Below are 17,424 nucleotides of genomic sequence, written 5' to 3'. Positions count from 1 at the left end.
CAATTGTAGTTGTTTTGGGTTAAAATTCACATAAGTCTTGGCTGCAGGGATAGTGAAATATTGTTATCCTATTGTATCACTAAAGGGCAGCAGAATTGTACTTAATAGGCTCTAACTGGGGGGGAGGAGGGGAACAGTTACCCTACCTCAATCTCACTTGCTAAGCAGGAGGCAGTGATGCCAAATCCAAGTGAAAGTCAGGGTGGGGGTGCGGACAGGTGCTCCTAACCCGGTGGCACAGACTGTTTTCTTAGTTGCCATTTGACCCTCCCCATCCAGTGTTTAAAGACCGCTGACTGGACTTGAGAATCCTTGTTTCTCAGTGGTCGCTAGAGCTGAAATCTCGATAAGCTGGGCTAGAGGCTGAGCCCTAAGATAGTGTGGGGACAGTGTTGCAGAGAAAGGCAACGCAGAAGAGGCAGCAGCAGTGAGGTTCCCCACTAGCCAGTGAAATCACTAAGGACTGAGCTAGGTGGTGGAACCTCAGAACACGGAATCACAGATGAAGGCAGAGGGGGCAGCGACAGCGGTGAGCAGAGGCATCACTCAGCTGTGCCCTTCCCCCTCCAGCCCACCCAAATGCACCCACGGACTCTTGTGACTTGCTAGCCTTGGCCAACAAACAGTGAGTAGGGTGCAGCAGTGGGAAAGTGAACTGGCATGTTAAAGGGCCATTTGTCCATCAGACTTTCACATCGCAGTGGGAGAAACTAACACAAAGCACTACTGCCCAAGATATTGTGGGATGGGTGTTGTACTTAATGTTTGCATACTTTTGCATCATTGTGGTGTTTTCCCAAGTTAATACTGGGTTCCCTCTCCTCTTACTAAAATTTTTACATACACAGTGCTTGCAAGTGGGGAAGTATTGCCTCTTAGAAGCACGCAGAGTTGGTGTTTGGTTTTCCTCGAGTTCCGGGGGGAAGGAGGAGACTGAGGAGTAGAAGAAGAGGGGCTCAAGCCAATTGTGTTTTGTAATGCTAAGAGGAACCCCAAGATACTGAACCCAGCCCTTGTTGCTGCCAACACACCTGGCAGACAGAAACCAGCACAATAGCCAAGCCGACACACAATATTCACAAATTACAGAGCAGCTCCAAATGAGTCACAACAGTCTTTTCCCAAGTGGGGGAAGAGAAATGCTTTTTATACAGTAAAAGTATCATCTCTGGTTTAGTATTCTAGCCTACTGGCTAATACAGCCTTGCATCTGGCTGCTGTTAAATACAAGGCTAATGGGTTTCTGTGACTATTATTCCACATGCTAGTCTAATCAGCATGCTGGATAATTTAGTCACTATGTATTCCTTATTCAAAACATCCCACATTTTTACAGTCGCATTCTGAGAGTCTTTATCAGGTCTATAGCTCAAATGGTGGGTAACAACATATGGCAGAATTTCAGAGCTGAAACCTTCTTATTTTGCATTGGGTTTGCTTTGTTATTTTAAGAAAAAGGAATAAAAATGGTTAACAAGAGCTAAGACAAAAAAGGCGAAAAGATGTACAGAAACATGGTGCATAGAGATACAAAAGAGTATTAGAAACCATGCACAGACACTCAAAACCTCATCAACTGCCTCACATATTTTCAGTAAACAGAGAGCATACAAGTTACACATAGATATGAATTAATCTGTGGAGTCACTCTTCCAATGCTCGCACTCTGAGTCAAGGAATGTGTACAAGATGAACAATCACAATTTAGGCAAATGCAGTAGTTAATTCACTATACAAGAATGTTCCAGCCAGTTCTCCTAATTAACATTCATTACATGCCAAACCAGGAGGTTTGCACTAAGGCTTCATGAGAGGGCTACAAACAGGAGCAGCAGAAGCCCCCTAAAAGTTGGGGGGAGCCACAGGTGCCCGAACCATGGCCCCATCCCCGCACTGCCCCTTCTCCCTAAACCCCTACCCTCACGCCATTCATTCCCCCAAAGACCCGCCCTCATGCCGCCCCTTCCCCCAAGACCCGACCCCCACACTACCTCCTTCCCCCCACCCCAGGCCTGGTTGCCCCTCTTCCCCACAAGACCCTACCCCACCTCGCTCCTCTCCTCCCCGTTACACCTCGCTTCTCCCTTCTCCTTATGGCTTGTAAAACGTGGAAGGGCAGTGCCCTCCCACTTTTAAAAGTGATGGGGCCATGGCCCCCTGGCCCCCCAGCTACAAATCTACAGGAATCCTTTGAGAAAAGAGCCAAATGGGTAGTTATTGTGTGTCTCGTTTAAAAAGTCCAGGAACATGCACCTAGAACACACTGACAGACCTAAGGTTTTGTTTCACTCACGGTACAAAATCCTTGTTCAGTTACAGCAGCAGTTTGTAAACACCTGCAGGAACACAAAGGTCACATGATGGAAAATTCCATCTCCTAAGACAGTTCAGCAGTAAATCCAGGCAGCCTGGAGTATCTCTGGGGATCTTAGCCTGCCACAAGCTGTATTTTTTCCCAGATACCCTTTTGAAAATGATACAGAGCAGTTAACCCTCTTAGGTTCTCTTAGGAGAGGTTTATATGCATCACACGCTGGTCTCTTTTTAAAGATAGAAACAAAATCCACATAGCTTCAAAGTCATTAGTGCCCTAGGGGCGAATTGTACTAGCAGAGTCCATTACAATAACTCATTCACTAAGATGCAGTACCCTTTAGAGAAACTCCCACTGGAATGAAACCTGCTCCAACAACAGTAATAACAGCTGTTACCGAGTGATTCTCCAAGCACTAAAACAATTTCCTCCTCAGTTAACAATCAGGTCACCATATGCATCCAAGGGAACGTGCCCACTCCTCATTGCTACATCTGTCCTAGCACACAGCGACAGTTTGTGGAGAAGCATTCTCTTTAGACTTTCAGGCTACACGTCTTTAGTGCACACAATCGAAACAGGGAGGGAGGAAGCACTGTCTAGTACAGTGGTTCTCACCGTTTCTTTCAGGATTAATCCACATCCCACAATCCTTTGCTGTTGCAAAGGGATGTGGGATTGGGGTCATGGTAAGAATTCACAGCTTCAGGGTAGCATATCTTGAAGAGGTTGTGGGGCCAGTTGCACAGGCTTTTGGAGTGCCTCAGAGCTGAGCACATGCAGGTGTGGGGCAGAGGAGCAGGGTTGAGGTGCTGCATTGGGACTGCGTTGAGAGGGGAGCTGGAGCAGCAGGAGGCCGCAAGCTGCTCCTAACTGCAGGAGTGAGATGCTGTGGTCACCCCCGCACAATTCATCCATTCAGAAGACTTTTCCTAGTGGTTAGGGCATAGGACCGGGACTGAAGAACTGGCACACGAGATTTCTAGTCCAGAAGTAAGGATCTTTAATAAAAATATCTATTTGGGGATAGTACTGAATGACCCAGGACTCCCGAGTTCTATTCCTGATCTTTCAGGGACTCACAGTATGACCAAGAGCAACACACTTGACCTCTACAGCCTGCAGTAAGGGCTGATCGACACGCAAACTTGTACTGAAATAACAAAAGATGCAAATTAAAACTGAGTTATTTTGGTGCAAATATCTGTGCAGACACTAACCACTTTTATTCCAAAGTAAGAGCATCCACAAAGATCTGCACCTGAGTAACGACAACAGTTTTAGGGAACCAATTCAGTTCGGTCAGTGCAAGTCTGTCAGCAGGTCAGCCCTTAAATAGGAGCAACAATTCACCTGCCATCCAAAGGAGCTGTAGTGAGTGAAAAGCACTTTAGAAAGGAACTATATCCTGCGGTGGTCCCAGGGAGATGGACAGGAGGAGGTAACAGGTCTGCCATCTTTAACATTGGGGTCTGTGCCAAGCCACACTTGGAAGGGTTAAAGTGTCTGTAGCCCACTTAAAGGAAGAAAACAAGAAAGCAAGTCTATCTGCGGATTCCATTTATAAATATAATCCCCTAATGTTGATGCATTATGAAGGTGCCCAAAACTGGTATAGTTTATTTTCCTTCCCAAACAGAAATAGCTATACTGGTATAAGGCACCTTTATATACCTTTCAGCTACTTTATTATCATCACTGCAAAAGTATTAAGGGATATATAGAATCATAGGAGTGTAGGACTGGGAGGGACCTCAATAGGTCATCTAGTCCAGTGGGTCTCACCCAGGAGTGAGAGTCTAGATATCATCTACATCAATGCTTCTCAAGCTATCTGATGTGGGGGACCGGCAACTTTTTCCCCATTGTGCACGCAGACCAGCAGCTGATGGCTCGCGGACCGACACCGGTCCGCGGACCACCACTTTGAGTAGCACTGATCTAGATATTTGCCTAATTTTATAACAGGCTACATGAAAAGCACTAGCGAAGTCAGTACAAACTAAAGTTTCATACAGACCATGACTTATTTATACTGCTCTATATACTATACACTGAAATGTAAACACAATACTTATATTCCAATTAATTTATTTTATAATTATATGGTAAAAATAAATAAGCAATGTTTCAGTAATAGTGTGCTGTGACACTTCTGTATTTTTATGTCTGATTTTTGTAAGCAAGACGTTTTTAACTTGGGGTACACAAGACAAATCAGACTCCTGAAAGGGGTATAATAGTCTGAAAAGGTTGAGCACTACTGATTTAGTCCAGCCCCCTGTCATGCATGGTTCATTCTCTCTTAATCTCTCTCCAGTAGAATTGTGTGTGTAGTGGAGCAGTCTGTTTTGGTAGGGTTTTGTGCATGTTTTAAATGTACACAGAGTGCTTGCATTAGAGAAGGCAGGTCCGAAAAGTGTTCCTGGCAGTTGGCATGGAAGGAAGTGAGGTTTGTGATGGTCCTGCATTTGGGAGTTCATTCCACAGACTCCCTCCCCCCAAAAGCTCCATCTTCTGCACAGATGGACTTTACACTCATGCTAGAAAATTCCAGTGTCCGAGTGGAGCTGTTGACCACAGTCCTCACCCCAGAGCTTTAGGTGACCTTTTAGATATGCTGGGCCCAGGAAATGGAGTGCCTTGAAGATAAGGACCAAGACCTTGAACATGATATTCTAGGGAAGCCAGCACAGAGAGTAGAGGACAGGTGTGATGTGCTTGCGGGAGCCTGTGTTGCCGATGAGATGCACTGCAGCATTCTGCACCAATAGGAGTTTCTTAAGGATTGATGCCTTCACGATCAGGAATATAGCATTGCTATAATTCAGACAGGTGGTGACAAAGGCACAAACAACTGAGGTCAAGTCATCATCTGCCATAATGTAGGACAGGTTCCTCACCAACCGGAGATGATAGAAAGCATTACTTATGCATGCATGCTATGTGAGAGCTCAGCGACAGTGAGAAATCCAGCAACATATGGACTGAATTGACCAACTGTGGGTGTTAATCTTCAACACAAGACTGCAGCATAGCTGCAAGCTCTTCAGTGCACTTTCCTCTACCCACCAGCATAACCTGTCTTGCTCAGGTTTTACTTCAACCAGCTGTTCTTCATCCATGAGCTGATCTCATCCAAGCACTGGGCATCTAGGTAGTGGTGCGGTCATACGTGGTGAAAGATAGATCAATCTGTGTCTCATCTGCATATTGCTGGCATACTGCTTATCTGACTAATTCATCTAGTGGCTGCATAGAGATCTTGATAAGTACTGGAAAGAAAATTGATCCAGGTGAGGGGTCTCCTAGTGAAGGTGCAGTTTCCCACCACTATTTGTTGGAAGGATTCAAACCATTACCCTGGACCCCACCATCTCTCTTAGGTGGGACAACAGCGTCTCACGGCCAATGCTACAGAAAGATCTAGGCAGATGAAAATGGATGTTTGCCCTCTATACACTGACAACAGAAGATCTTCCATCAGTGCCACTAAAGCTGTTTCAATGCCATGTCCTGACCTGAATCCAGATCCAATCTAGGATATTAACTTCAGTTAGATGCGCTTGTAGTTGGCATTTGGCTAGCTTTTCTGTAAACTTGCGAAGGAATGGGAGATTTGACACTGAGCACTAGAACCGATGTATCTTCTGGGTTTCTTCAGTGTTTGTCAGAGTATTGTGTGTTTAAGGAGGAAGAGGAGATTCCCTCCTTAAATGAGGTATTGGCTATTTTGGACAAGAGGGGCACCAGTTGCTCATGGCTCTCTTTCACCCAATAGAAAGGGCATGGGTCAGTTAACAGGTCTTGGGTTGAGACTCCTTTATTCACAGATTCCAAGGCCAGAAGGGACCACTGTGATCATCTAGTCTGACCTCCTGTAGAATACAGGCTAGAGACCTTCTCCAAAATAACTCCTAGAGCAGATCTTTTAGAAAAACATCCAATCTTGATTGAATAATTGTCAGTGATGCAGAATCAACCACGACTGTTGGTAAATTGTTCCAGTGGTTAATTCCTCTCACCGTTAACACCTTACTTCCAGTCTGAATTTGTCTAGCTTCAACTTCCAACCATTGGATCATGTTAGACCCTTCTCTGTTACACTGAATACTCCTGGGGGAATTCTGCACCACTGCATATTTAATGAGACCCGCAGACTTCTAATTTTTTGCGCAGAAAAAAGCTTCTGCCAAAATGTTGCTGGTCTTCCACCTTTTGCCCACCAGAGGGCACTGTGGCAACAGAACAAAATTGCAGCTCCCCACCAGCGAGGAAAGAGAGAGCTGCCTTCGCAGCGCTTGTCAGGCCAGGTCAGGAGACAGGGACTGTGTGGGGTCAGACAGGGGCTCATAAGGGCTAGTGGAGGAGGACAGACTGGGGCAGGGGCTGAATGGGAGTGGAGGCACAGGGCCACGGGGGGAGGAAGATGCAGAGACACATGGGGACAGGGGCAGAGCTCCATAGGGAAAGGGGAGTGGCTGGGCGAGGGCACAGAGACACATGGGGGCGGGGGAGGGAGTACTGGGAGATAGAGATGGGGGAGTGGCTGGGTGAGGGCACAGCAACATGATGATGGAGGAGGGGTGCAGAGCTACATAGGGACAGAGGCAGATGTGCCTGACTCAGTGGGAGAGGCTAGGAGTCAGCCACAGTCTACATGCGGGAAGCTCCCTAACAATTCTTCTGCCCTCCTACCCCCTCAAAAAAAAAACCTGTTCCATACTTCTCCCACTCATACCCAACAGCCCTCCAAGTTCACACCCAGGCTCCTGGAAGAGAAGGTTCAAGGTCTGGAGCAACAGGTATCGACCCTGCGATGCATAAGAGAAATTGAAGATTTCCTGGACGGATGTCAAGATAGGCTTCTAAGGACACAAGGTTCTGAAGATTCAGAGCAGGCTGCACATCGGGGACAGAAGGATGGTGAGGAAATATGGCATCATGTGACCTCCAGAAGAAAAAAGGGGAACGTCCATGTACTAGCAGGGCAGATACAGGTAAGTAACCATTTTCATGTTCTCTCCACAGGTACTAATGCGGAGAGTGGACCAGATGATACATCTGAGGGAAGGGAGTAGAAGGAGACTCCGCCAATTGGAAGGCATGCGATGCCCTGTCCTAGGGTTGGGGGTTCCACGACCACCACTCCCAAGAGAAGGCAGCGTGTGGTGGTGGTCGGGGACTCTCTCCTCAGGGGGACTGAGTCATCTATCTGCCGCCCCGACTGGGAAAACCGAGAAGTCTGCTGCTTGCCAGGAGCTAAGATTCGCGATGTGACGGAGAGACTGCCGAGACTCATCAAGCCCTCAGATTGCTACCCCTTCCTGCTTCTTCATGTGGGCACCAATGATACTGCCAAGAATGACCTTGAGCGGATCACTGCAGACTACGTGGCTCTGGGAAGAAGGATAAAGGAGTTTGAGGTGCAAGTGGTATTCTTGTCCATCCTCCCCGTGGAAGGAAAAGGCCTGGGTAGAGACCGTTGAATCGTGGAAGTCAACGAATGGCTACGCAGGTGGTGTCGGAGAGAAGGCTTTGGATTCTCTGACCATGGGATGGTGTTCCAAGAAGGAGTGCTAGGCAGAGACGGGTTCCACCTAACGAAGAGAGGGAAGAGCATCCTCGCAAGCAGGCTGGCTAACCTAGTGAGGAGGGCTTTAAACTAGTTTCAGCGGGGGAAGGAGACCAAAGCCCTGACGTAAGTGGGATACTGGGAGGAGGCACAAGCAGGAGCATGTGAGAGGGGAGGGCTCCTGCCTCATACTGAGAAAGAGGGGCGATCAGCAGGTTACCTCAAGTGCCTATATACAAATACATGAAGCCTGGGAAACAAGCAGAGAGAACTGGAAGTCCCGGCACAGTCGAGGAATTATGATGTGACTGGAGTAATAGAGACTTGGTGGGATAACTCACATGACTGGAGTACTGTCATGGATGGATATAAGCTGTTCAGGAAGGACAGGAAGGGCAGAAAAGGTGAGGGAGTTGCACTGTATGTAAGAGAGCAGTATGACTGCTCAGAGCTCAAGTATGAAACTGCAGAAAAACCTGAGAGTCTCTGGATTAAGTTTAGAAGTGTGAGCAACAAGGGTGATGTCATGCTGGGAGTCTGCTATAGACCACCAGACCAGGGGGATGAGGTGGACGAGGCTTTCTTCCAGCAACTCGCAGAAGTTACTAGATCGCAGCCCTGGTTCTCATGGGAGACTTCAAATCACCCTGATATCTGCTGGGAGAGCAATACAGCGGTGCACAGGCAATCCAGGAAGTTTTTGGAAAATGTAGGGGACAATTTCCTGGTGCAAGTGCTGGAGGAACCAACTAGGGGCAGAGCTCTTCTTGACCTGCTGCTCACAAACCGGGAAGAATTAGTAGGGGAAACAAAAGTGGACGGGAACCTGGGAGGCAGTGACCATGAAATGGTCGAGTTCAGGATCCTAACACAAGGAAGAAAGGAGAGCAGCAGAATATAGACCCTGGACTTCAGAAAAGCAGACTTTGACTCCCTCAGGGAACTGATGGGCAAGATCCCCTGGGAGAATAACATGAGGGGGAAAGGAGTCCAGGAGAGCTGGCTGTATTTTAAAGAATCCTTGTTAAGGTTACAGGGACAAACCATCCCGATGTGTAGAAAGAATAGTAAATATGGCAGGCAACCAGCTTGGCTTAACAGTGAAATCCTTACTGCTCTTAAGTACAAAAAAGAAGCTTACAAGAAGTGGAAGATTGGACAAATGACCAGGGATGAGTATAAAAATATTGCTCGGGCTTGCAGGAGTGAGATCAGGAAGGCCAAATCACACCTGGAGTTGTGTCTAGCAAGAGATGTTAAGAGTAACAAGAAGGGTTTCTTCAGGTATGTTAGCAACAAGAAGAAAGTCAAGGAAAGTGTGGGCCCCTTACTGAATGAGGGAGGCAACCTAGTGACAGAGGATGTGGAAAAAGCTAATGTACTCAATGCTTTTTTTGCCTCTGTCTTCACGAATAAGGTCAGCTCCCAGACTACTGCACTGGGCAGCACAGCATGGGGAGAAGGTGACCAGCCCTCTGTGGAGAAAGAAGTGGTTCGGGACTATTTAGAAAAGCTGGACGAGCACAAGTCCATGGGGCCGGATGCGTTGCATCCGAGAGTGCTAAAGGAGTTGGTGGATGTGATTGCAGAGCCATTGGCCATTATCTTTGAAAACTCATGGCAATCGGGGGAGGTCCCAGATGACTGGAAAAAGGCTAATGTAGTGCCCATCTTTAAAAAAGGGAAGGAGGAGGATCCTGGGAACTACAGGCCAGTCAGCCTCACCTCAGTCCCTGGAAAAATCATGGAGCAGGTCCTCAAGGAATCAATTCTGAAGCACTTAGAGGAGAGGAAAGTGATTAGGAACAGTCAGCATGGATTCACCAAGGGCAAGTCATGCCTGACTAATCTAATTGCCTTCTATGACAAGATAACTGGCTCTGTGGATGAAGGGAAAGTAGTGGACGTGTTGTTCCTTGACTTTAGCAAAGCTTTTGACACGGTCTCCCACAGTATTCTTGCCAGCAAGTTAAAGAAGTATGGGCTGGATGAATGCACTATAAGGTGGATAGAAAGCTGGCTAGATTGTCGGGCTCAACGGGTAGTGATCAATGGCTCCATGTCTAGTTGGCAGCCGGTATCAAGTGGAGTGCCCCAGGGGTCGGTCCTGGGGCCGGTTTTGTTCAATATCTTCATAAATGATCTGGAGGATGGTGTGGATTGCACCCTCAGCAAGTTTGCAGATGACACTAAACTGAGAGGAGTGGTAGATACGCTGGAGGGTAGGGATAGGATACAGAGGGACCTAGACAAATTGGAGGATTGGGCCAAAAGAAATCTGATGAGGTTCAACAAGGACAAGTGCAGAGTCCTGCTCTTAGGACGGAAGAATCCAATGCACCGCTACAGACTAGGGACCAAATGGCTCGGCAGCAGTTCTGCAGAAAAGGACCTAGGGGTTCAAGTGGACGAGAAGTTGGATATGAGTCAACAGTGTGCCCTTGTTGCCAAGAAGGCCAATGGCATTTTGGGCTGTATAAGTAGGGGCATTGCCAGCAGATGGAGTGACGTGATCGTTCCCCTCTATTCGACATTGGTGAGGCCTCATCTGGAGTCTGTGTCCAGTTTTGGGCCCCACACTACAATAAGGATGTGGAAAAATTGGAAAGAGTCCAGCGGAGGGCAACAAAAATGATGAGAGGACTGGAACACATGACTTATGAGGAGAGGCTGAGGAAACTGGGGATGTTTAGTCTTCAGAAGAGAAGAATGAGGGGGGATTTGATAGCTGCTTTCAACTACCTGAAAGGGGGTTCCAAAGAGGATGGCTCTAGACTGTTCTCAGTGGTAGCAGATGACAGAACAAGGAGTAATGGTCTCAAGCTGCAGTGGGGGAGATTTAGGTTGGATATGAGGAAAATCTTTTTCACTAGGAGGGTGGTGAGACACTGGAATGCGTTACCTAGGGAGGTGGTGGAATCTGCTTCCCTAGAAGTTTTTAAGGTCAGGCTTGACAAAGCCCTGGCTGGGATGATTTCATCAGGGATCGGTCCTGCTTTGAGCAGGGGGTTGGACTAGATAACCTCCTGAGGTCCCTTCCAACTCTGATATTCTATGATTCCTTCCCAGCAATTTACTTCCGGCTCCTTCAGCTCCTCCGTTACCCCAACTCCCCCAAGCCTTTGCACTGCTTCTGTGTGGTGTGGGAAATATGGTTTTGTGTTGTAGTTCAAATGAATTATTACTCAGAGTTCTCTGTTAATATGTCTAGTAAGGAATCTATTTGTCATATTTGTCAAAAAACATTTCCTGAATCTTTTATCTGTATTGTTACGGACATACTTGCCGACAGATATTTTGAAATAAATGACCAAAAATAACTGAAACTGGTGATATTCTTGTGTGTTATTTTGACAATAAAATATGCAAAATTTTGCAGAATTTTAAATATTGTGCACAGAATTTTTAATTTTTTGGCGCAGAATTCCACCAGAAGTAACTGAAGAGCCCACTAGCATACATTTGTTCCCCCCTGCAGGTACTTTTAGACTAATCAAGTCACCCCTTAATGTTCTCCTTGTTAAACTAAACAGATTGAACTCCTTGAATCAATCACTCTACAGTAATTTTTCTAATCATTTAATCATCCCTGTGGCTCTTCACTGAACCTCTCCAATTTTTCAACAGGGAGTGCAGTACTTATAGATTCATAGATATTAAGGTCAGAAGGGACCATCATGATCATCTAGTCAGACCTCCTGCACAACGCAGGACACAGAATCTCACCCACCCACTCCTGCGATAAACCTTTCACCTAAGTCTGAGCTACCGAAGTCCTCAAATCATGGTTTAAAGACTTCAAGGTGCAGAGAATCCTCCAGCAAGTGACCCGTACCCCATGCTACAGAGGAAGGCGAAAACCCCCCAGGGCCTCTTCCAATCTGCCCTGGAGGAAAATTCCTTCCCGACCCCAGATATGGCGATCAGCTGAACCCTGAGCATATGGGCAAGACTCACCAGCCAGATACCCAGGAAAGAATTTTCTGTAGTAACTCAGATCCCATCCCCATCTAACATCCCATCACAGGCCATTGGGCCTATTTACCATGAATATTTGAAGATCAATTAATTGCCAAAATCATGTTATACCATCTCCTCCATAAACTTATCGAGTTTAATCTTGAGCCAGATAGGTCTTTTGCCCCCCACTGCTTCCCTTGGAAGGCTATTCCAGAACTTCACTCCTCTGATGGTTAGAAACCTTCATCTAATTTCAAGTCTAAACTTCCTGATGGCCAGTTTATATCCATTTGTTCTTGTGTCCACATTGGTACTGAACTTAAATAATTCCTCTCCCTTTTGAGGGCTGAATGTACTGAGCTCTGGGAATGCAGGCAGGTGGTTTGTTGGCTGGTATAGGTGGGTTGGATCCATGCTGTTTGAGAAGGCTTCCTGAATGTGTAATCTTTTCTGCACAGTAGGATAATAGTTCTTTGCACTTGGAGCTGGGTTCTGTAGTGGGCTGTAGGCACTCAGCATTGATAAAGTTGTTTATCACCCTGGATTGCTCCTTGGGGTAGGATTTGGCAGTCTCAAGTGAGGTCAATAGGAAGGTTCTCTTGGCCTCTAATACAGTCTCAGCATGGGCTCTGAGAAATTCTTTATGTTGAGTTGAGTTAAACAACCTAGGCCCTGACCACTCGTAGTCATTATAGATTTCACCACACTACTCACAAGAACTTCCCTATGAAACCAGTTACAAAACCAATGCTGTGTGTGTCACATCTTCCGTTCACCTCCTGTAAGCCATACAAATATGTCGTCTTCTTCAAAGGAGAGATGGTTACAGTCAGATTACAAACCTAAAGCCCATATAACAACAGATGGAGAAGACAGAAGGATGGCAATATTCACAGCACTGGTCTTTCTACATTTAAATTTCTCAGTGACAGGCTGCTGACACAAGCCCTTGGAAAGAAACATTGTGCAAAAGCCAACAACTGAACGGCAACGTTCCCTCTAATTCTTCTTTTTCTTTTCTTTTCTTTTTTAAACTGAGTGGCCTACAAATTCCCGAGTCCTACATTTTTGTCCTCAGGCAAGTTAATTTAAAGAAGTGCAGGGCATGTGCGCTGGGGAATGAGATATTTGAAGCAGATATGCACTGAGAGGGATAGGGTGTGCAGAGTGGCTCCTTCCCAGCATCACGCACCAATTCCTGTGCCCCTGTCATAAACATAAAGGGAAGGGTAACCATCTTTCTGTATACAGTGCTATAAAATCCCTCCTGGCCATAGGCAAAACCCTTTCACCTGTAAAAGGTTAAGAAGGTAAGGTAACATCACTGGCACCTGACCCAAAATAACCAATGAGGGGACAAGATACTTTCAAATCGGGGGTGGGGGGAAGAGAACAAAAGGTTCTGTCTGTCTGTGAGATGCTTTTGCCAGGAACAGATCAGGAATGCAGCCTTACAACTCCCGTAAAGTTAGTAAGTAATCTAGCTAGAACATGCGTTAGATTTTCTTTTGTTTAATGGCTGATAAAATAAGCTATGTCTTTTTGTAACTTAAGGTTTTGCCTAGAGGGATTCTCTATCTTTTTAAACCTGATTACCCTGTAAGGCATTTACCATCCTGATTTTACAGGGATGATTCTTTTACCTTTTCTTTAATTAAAATTCTTCTTTTAAGAACCTGACTGATTTTTCATTGTTCTTAAGATCCAAGGGTTTGGGTCTGTGTTCACCTGTACCAATTAGTGAGGATTCTTATCAAATCTTCCCCAGGAAATGGGGTGTAGGGCTTGGGGGGATATTTTTGGGGAAGACGTCTCCAAGTGGGCTCTTTCCCTGTTCTTTGTTTAAAACGCTTGGTGGTGGCAGCATACTGCTCAAGGACAAGGCAAAGTTTGTGCCTTGGGGAAGTTTTTAACCTAATCTGGTAAGAATAAGCTTAGGGGGTCTTTCATGCAGGTCCCCACACCTGTACCCTAGAGTTCAGAGTGGGGAAGGAACCTTGACAGCCCCCATTTGCAGGGTCGCTGAGGGAGATTTGCTCTGCAACAACCATCTTAGGAGCCCAGCCAGGAGTCCATGTGGGAAAGGGCAGGTGTCAGACCGCCTCTCTCCCAGATCAAGGGTTTCAGTCCCCCTGGGGTGCTCCCAGGAAGGGGCCTGGCTGCAGCTCTCTTCCTGCCACATCCCTGGAAACCAACTGTCGGAGGGTAGAGAGGTTTGGGGCTTTGGCCCTGTTGGGAGCAGCTCCAGAGCAGTTATTGACCCAGCCAGCACCTCAGAGCCTGGTCGGGCCCCCCACCTGAGTCCCCGCACAAGGCTCATCGCTGAGCATATCCTTAAGACCAGAAGCATTTTCACTCCCCCCACAGTGAGGAGCTGGGGCATTAATGCTCTGACTTGGGGGGAGGAGGATGAGCAAAGCAGTTTCTTAAAGTGCCACATCACATCCCTGCTGCGGCCAAACACAGGATATGTGAGCAGCATGGTTTCTGACCTGTGCCATACATACAAGATTGCTGCACAGCCATGCAGTTTACAGGGAACTTTGCTGGATGGAGGGATGAAGGGAAAAGCAAGGGAAAGCTGGCAGCACGGTGGGGGCAGAGTTAAGGTGATCTAAATGACCAAATGCACATTTCTACACAGTAGAACCTCAGAGTTATGAACTGACCAGTCAGCCCCACACCTCATTTGGAACTGGAAGTATACTATCAGGCAGCAGCAGAGACAAAAAAAAACACAAATACAGTAGAGTACTGTGTTAAACATAAGGTACTCAAAAAATAAAGGGAAAGCAGCATTTTTCTTCTACATAGTAAAGTTTCAAAAGTTGTATTACAAGTCAATGCTAAGTTATAAACTTTTGAAAGAACCACCATAACATTGTGTTCAGAGTTACCAACATTTCAGAGTTCCCAAGGTGGTCGTAACTCTGAGGTTCTACTGTACTTTTAACTGTTCATGGTTTTAACTCATCTGGTGGTTTATTAATTCTTTTGTTTACTGTGTAACAACAATATTATTTTACCCTTAAATTATTGTTCCCAGACTTAATTTCAGTTTACCAGATTTTTTTTTCCCCTGGGAATATATAGTGTGTGTTACAACCTGGCCCAGTATCCATCTGTAGAGTCACCAGTCCATTGTGAGTGGACTCAAATCACTGGGGATCACATGTATCCAAGCAAGCTAGGTCTCAGTAGAAGCTATTCACAGTTTCTAACTTTAGAGCCCTCTGGCACACCTGTGTCTCACACCTTTCCTTGGGACCTTGAACACCTTCATCCAGCCACCCTAGGCCCTAAAATCAGTGTTAGCTCATGCTCCCCCAAAGTTCCATCTAGGCTGTGGGCACTCTGGGATTCTAGTTTAATCCTTTCAGGAACAACATGGCAAGAAAGTAAGGAACACAGCTTAGCAAAGGAATTTCTTAACCACAGTGACTTTACTTTGAACCACTCAATTTACAGTTCTTCTGTGTAATACAGGAAGTCAGAAATGATCACAGTCGTCCCTTCTACTGAAAACAATCGAAGTCCTGAAATGCTCCCTCCTCTAGTCTGATCTCACCCCTTCTGAAAGTCCAAGATATCACCATGTTTCCAGCTGGGTAGGGTCCCTTTCATCCCCTCTCTCTGGCAAGTCCTTGTATACGGTGATGGTCTGCCACCCGCACGAAGCGGAACCCTACTTTTAAGTAGGGTCATTCCTCTGTGCATGTGCTCCAGCACTGCCACCTCCTCCATGCACACCCCCTCTTGTTATGCTTGCCCCACCTACTGGCCTCTGTATAGGAAACACATTATCCTCTGGGAGGCGCCAGACTGTGGTCTTGATGGCTCTTAGTGATAGTCCTGACTGATGTCTGAGCTGGGCACGTCTGGAATGCAGTACTTACTACAGGCTGCCCTCAGGCACAGTTAGGTTTTTATTCAACACAATACAAAGTGGAGTTCATAATTTTACAGATGTATCCCATCCTGTCACAATTTGTACAATCAGTTCAAGGAGCTGTATCATTTCCGTTAGAGAAAAAATATTGTCAATTGAAAGAAAAAGCTATTTCACTCCAGTGAAATTCACTCTTGTCTAATTGGGAAACAGAACTTGTCAACACAGAGGACTGATATAGTAAATATATTCATACATGGCACTTCTGAGAGAACTTCGCAGCATGCATCTCATTAGCACATGGCACACTGTTTAACAGCTTCACTCATCACAGAGAAAAGAGACATTAACAGAAAACAACCGAGCGATGAGCCCACCCCCCAAAAAACTAAGGCACGGGAAGAAGCTGAGACTGACATTCCTTGGTGCCAGGGGTACCCACACATTAGGGAATCCAGTTACTGTAAATACATTCAGGGCTTGTTACAATTTATATGGGCGTTCTTTTCCTGTTCTCAAAATTACAGTTGAGCCACTCAGTCGGTAAAGTGAGCTTAGATACCTAGTTCTCTGGTGAGATTCTGGACTAAAGTGGAGCTCTCTGAAGGGTTTTACATTCATTCCCTTTTCAGCACCTAGAAAGAATAGATTACAGATGATTAATACTTAATTTCAGTTGGCAGAAGACCAGACAGTCCTCAATATGAGAAGGAAGGTGTGTGCTTTGCACCAAGGACCGAGAGCAGAACAAAGCTGTTGATGGAGCACATTTTTGAAGATAGTTCCTGGTCCTTTTACTCCACGGCACAGTTGTTTTGAGAATAAACCACCTCCATTTGCAAACCGTAACACTGATCCTTGCAGATACACAGACATTACCAAGGTTGATTTACAGGGGATTTGTACAGATCTAAACAAATGAGCTTTCTGACCTGAAAACATCACACACCCATAGCAGAATGCAGAAGCAGGTGCCTGATCAAAGCCTCCTACCCACAGGCTGAGGGGAGGTATGACTGCTCTCTATAAATACAGTAGAGGAATAAGTACCGGGGGGGGGAGAGGAGTTATTTAAATTAAGCACCAATGTGAACACAGAAACAAAAGGATATAAACTGGCCATCAACAAGTTTAAACTTGAAATTAGATGAAGGTTTCTAACCATCAGAGGAATGACGTTCTGGAACAGCCTTCCAAGGGGGAGCAATGGGGGCAAAACGCTTAACTGGCTTTAAAACTGAGCTTGATAAGTATATGGAGGGGATGGTATGATGGGACTGCCTACAATCTGTGACTGCTAGCAGCAAATATCCCCAACAGCCGGTGATGGGTAGTGCTTCATTTGTCAGTCTCACAGGTTGCGGAAGTCATGGATTCCGTGACTTTCCACAACCTCCGTGACTTCTGCAGGGGCCAGTGTGGCTGCCTGCTCAGGTGGCCCCTGAGACAGCCAGCCACACCAGCCACTGCTGGACCAGCCCCAGGGACAGCCACACTAGCCACTGTCCAGGGCGGTGTGCCGGAGCAGCCGCATTCCCCAGCAGCTGGTGCCACTGGCTTTGGGTGCTACCCCCTCCCCAACAGCGTCTCCCCGCCCAAGATTTAATCACAGGTATTTGTAGTATAAGCCATGGACAAGTCACGGGCCATGAATTTTTTGTTTATGGCTCACAACCCGTCCATGAC

At 46.3% G+C, this 17,424-nt stretch overlaps 1 protein-coding gene across 5 annotated transcripts in view; it reads right to left on the bottom strand.

Moving 5' to 3' along the window:
- Positions 1-17,424, bottom strand: part of NDRG3 (NDRG family member 3) — a 123,337-nt gene that overhangs the window by 66,382 nt on the left and 39,531 nt on the right. For 3 of the 5 annotated variants that reach the window (XM_077831838.1, XM_077831835.1, XM_077831837.1), the window contains exon 2: positions 16,301-16,373. The exons of 1 other annotated variant lie outside the window; for it this stretch is intronic. Coding sequence is in view for 2 of the 4 variants with exons in the window: in XM_077831835.1 (XP_077687961.1) it covers positions 16,301-16,359 (59 nt within the window). In the remaining 2 variants the exon portion in view is untranslated. Of the gene's footprint in view, positions 1-2,293; positions 2,315-16,300; positions 16,374-17,424 lie in introns of those variants that run through there. One more of the 5 variants, XM_077831839.1, reaches the window with a different exon arrangement.

Source organism: Eretmochelys imbricata, chromosome 13 (genome assembly GCF_965152235.1).
Source record: "Eretmochelys imbricata isolate rEreImb1 chromosome 13, rEreImb1.hap1, whole genome shotgun sequence".
NCBI lineage: Eukaryota > Metazoa > Chordata > Testudines > Cheloniidae > Eretmochelys > Eretmochelys imbricata.
The sequence above is the reverse complement of the archived record's forward strand: the minus strand, read 5'-3'. Positions and strand labels throughout refer to the sequence as shown.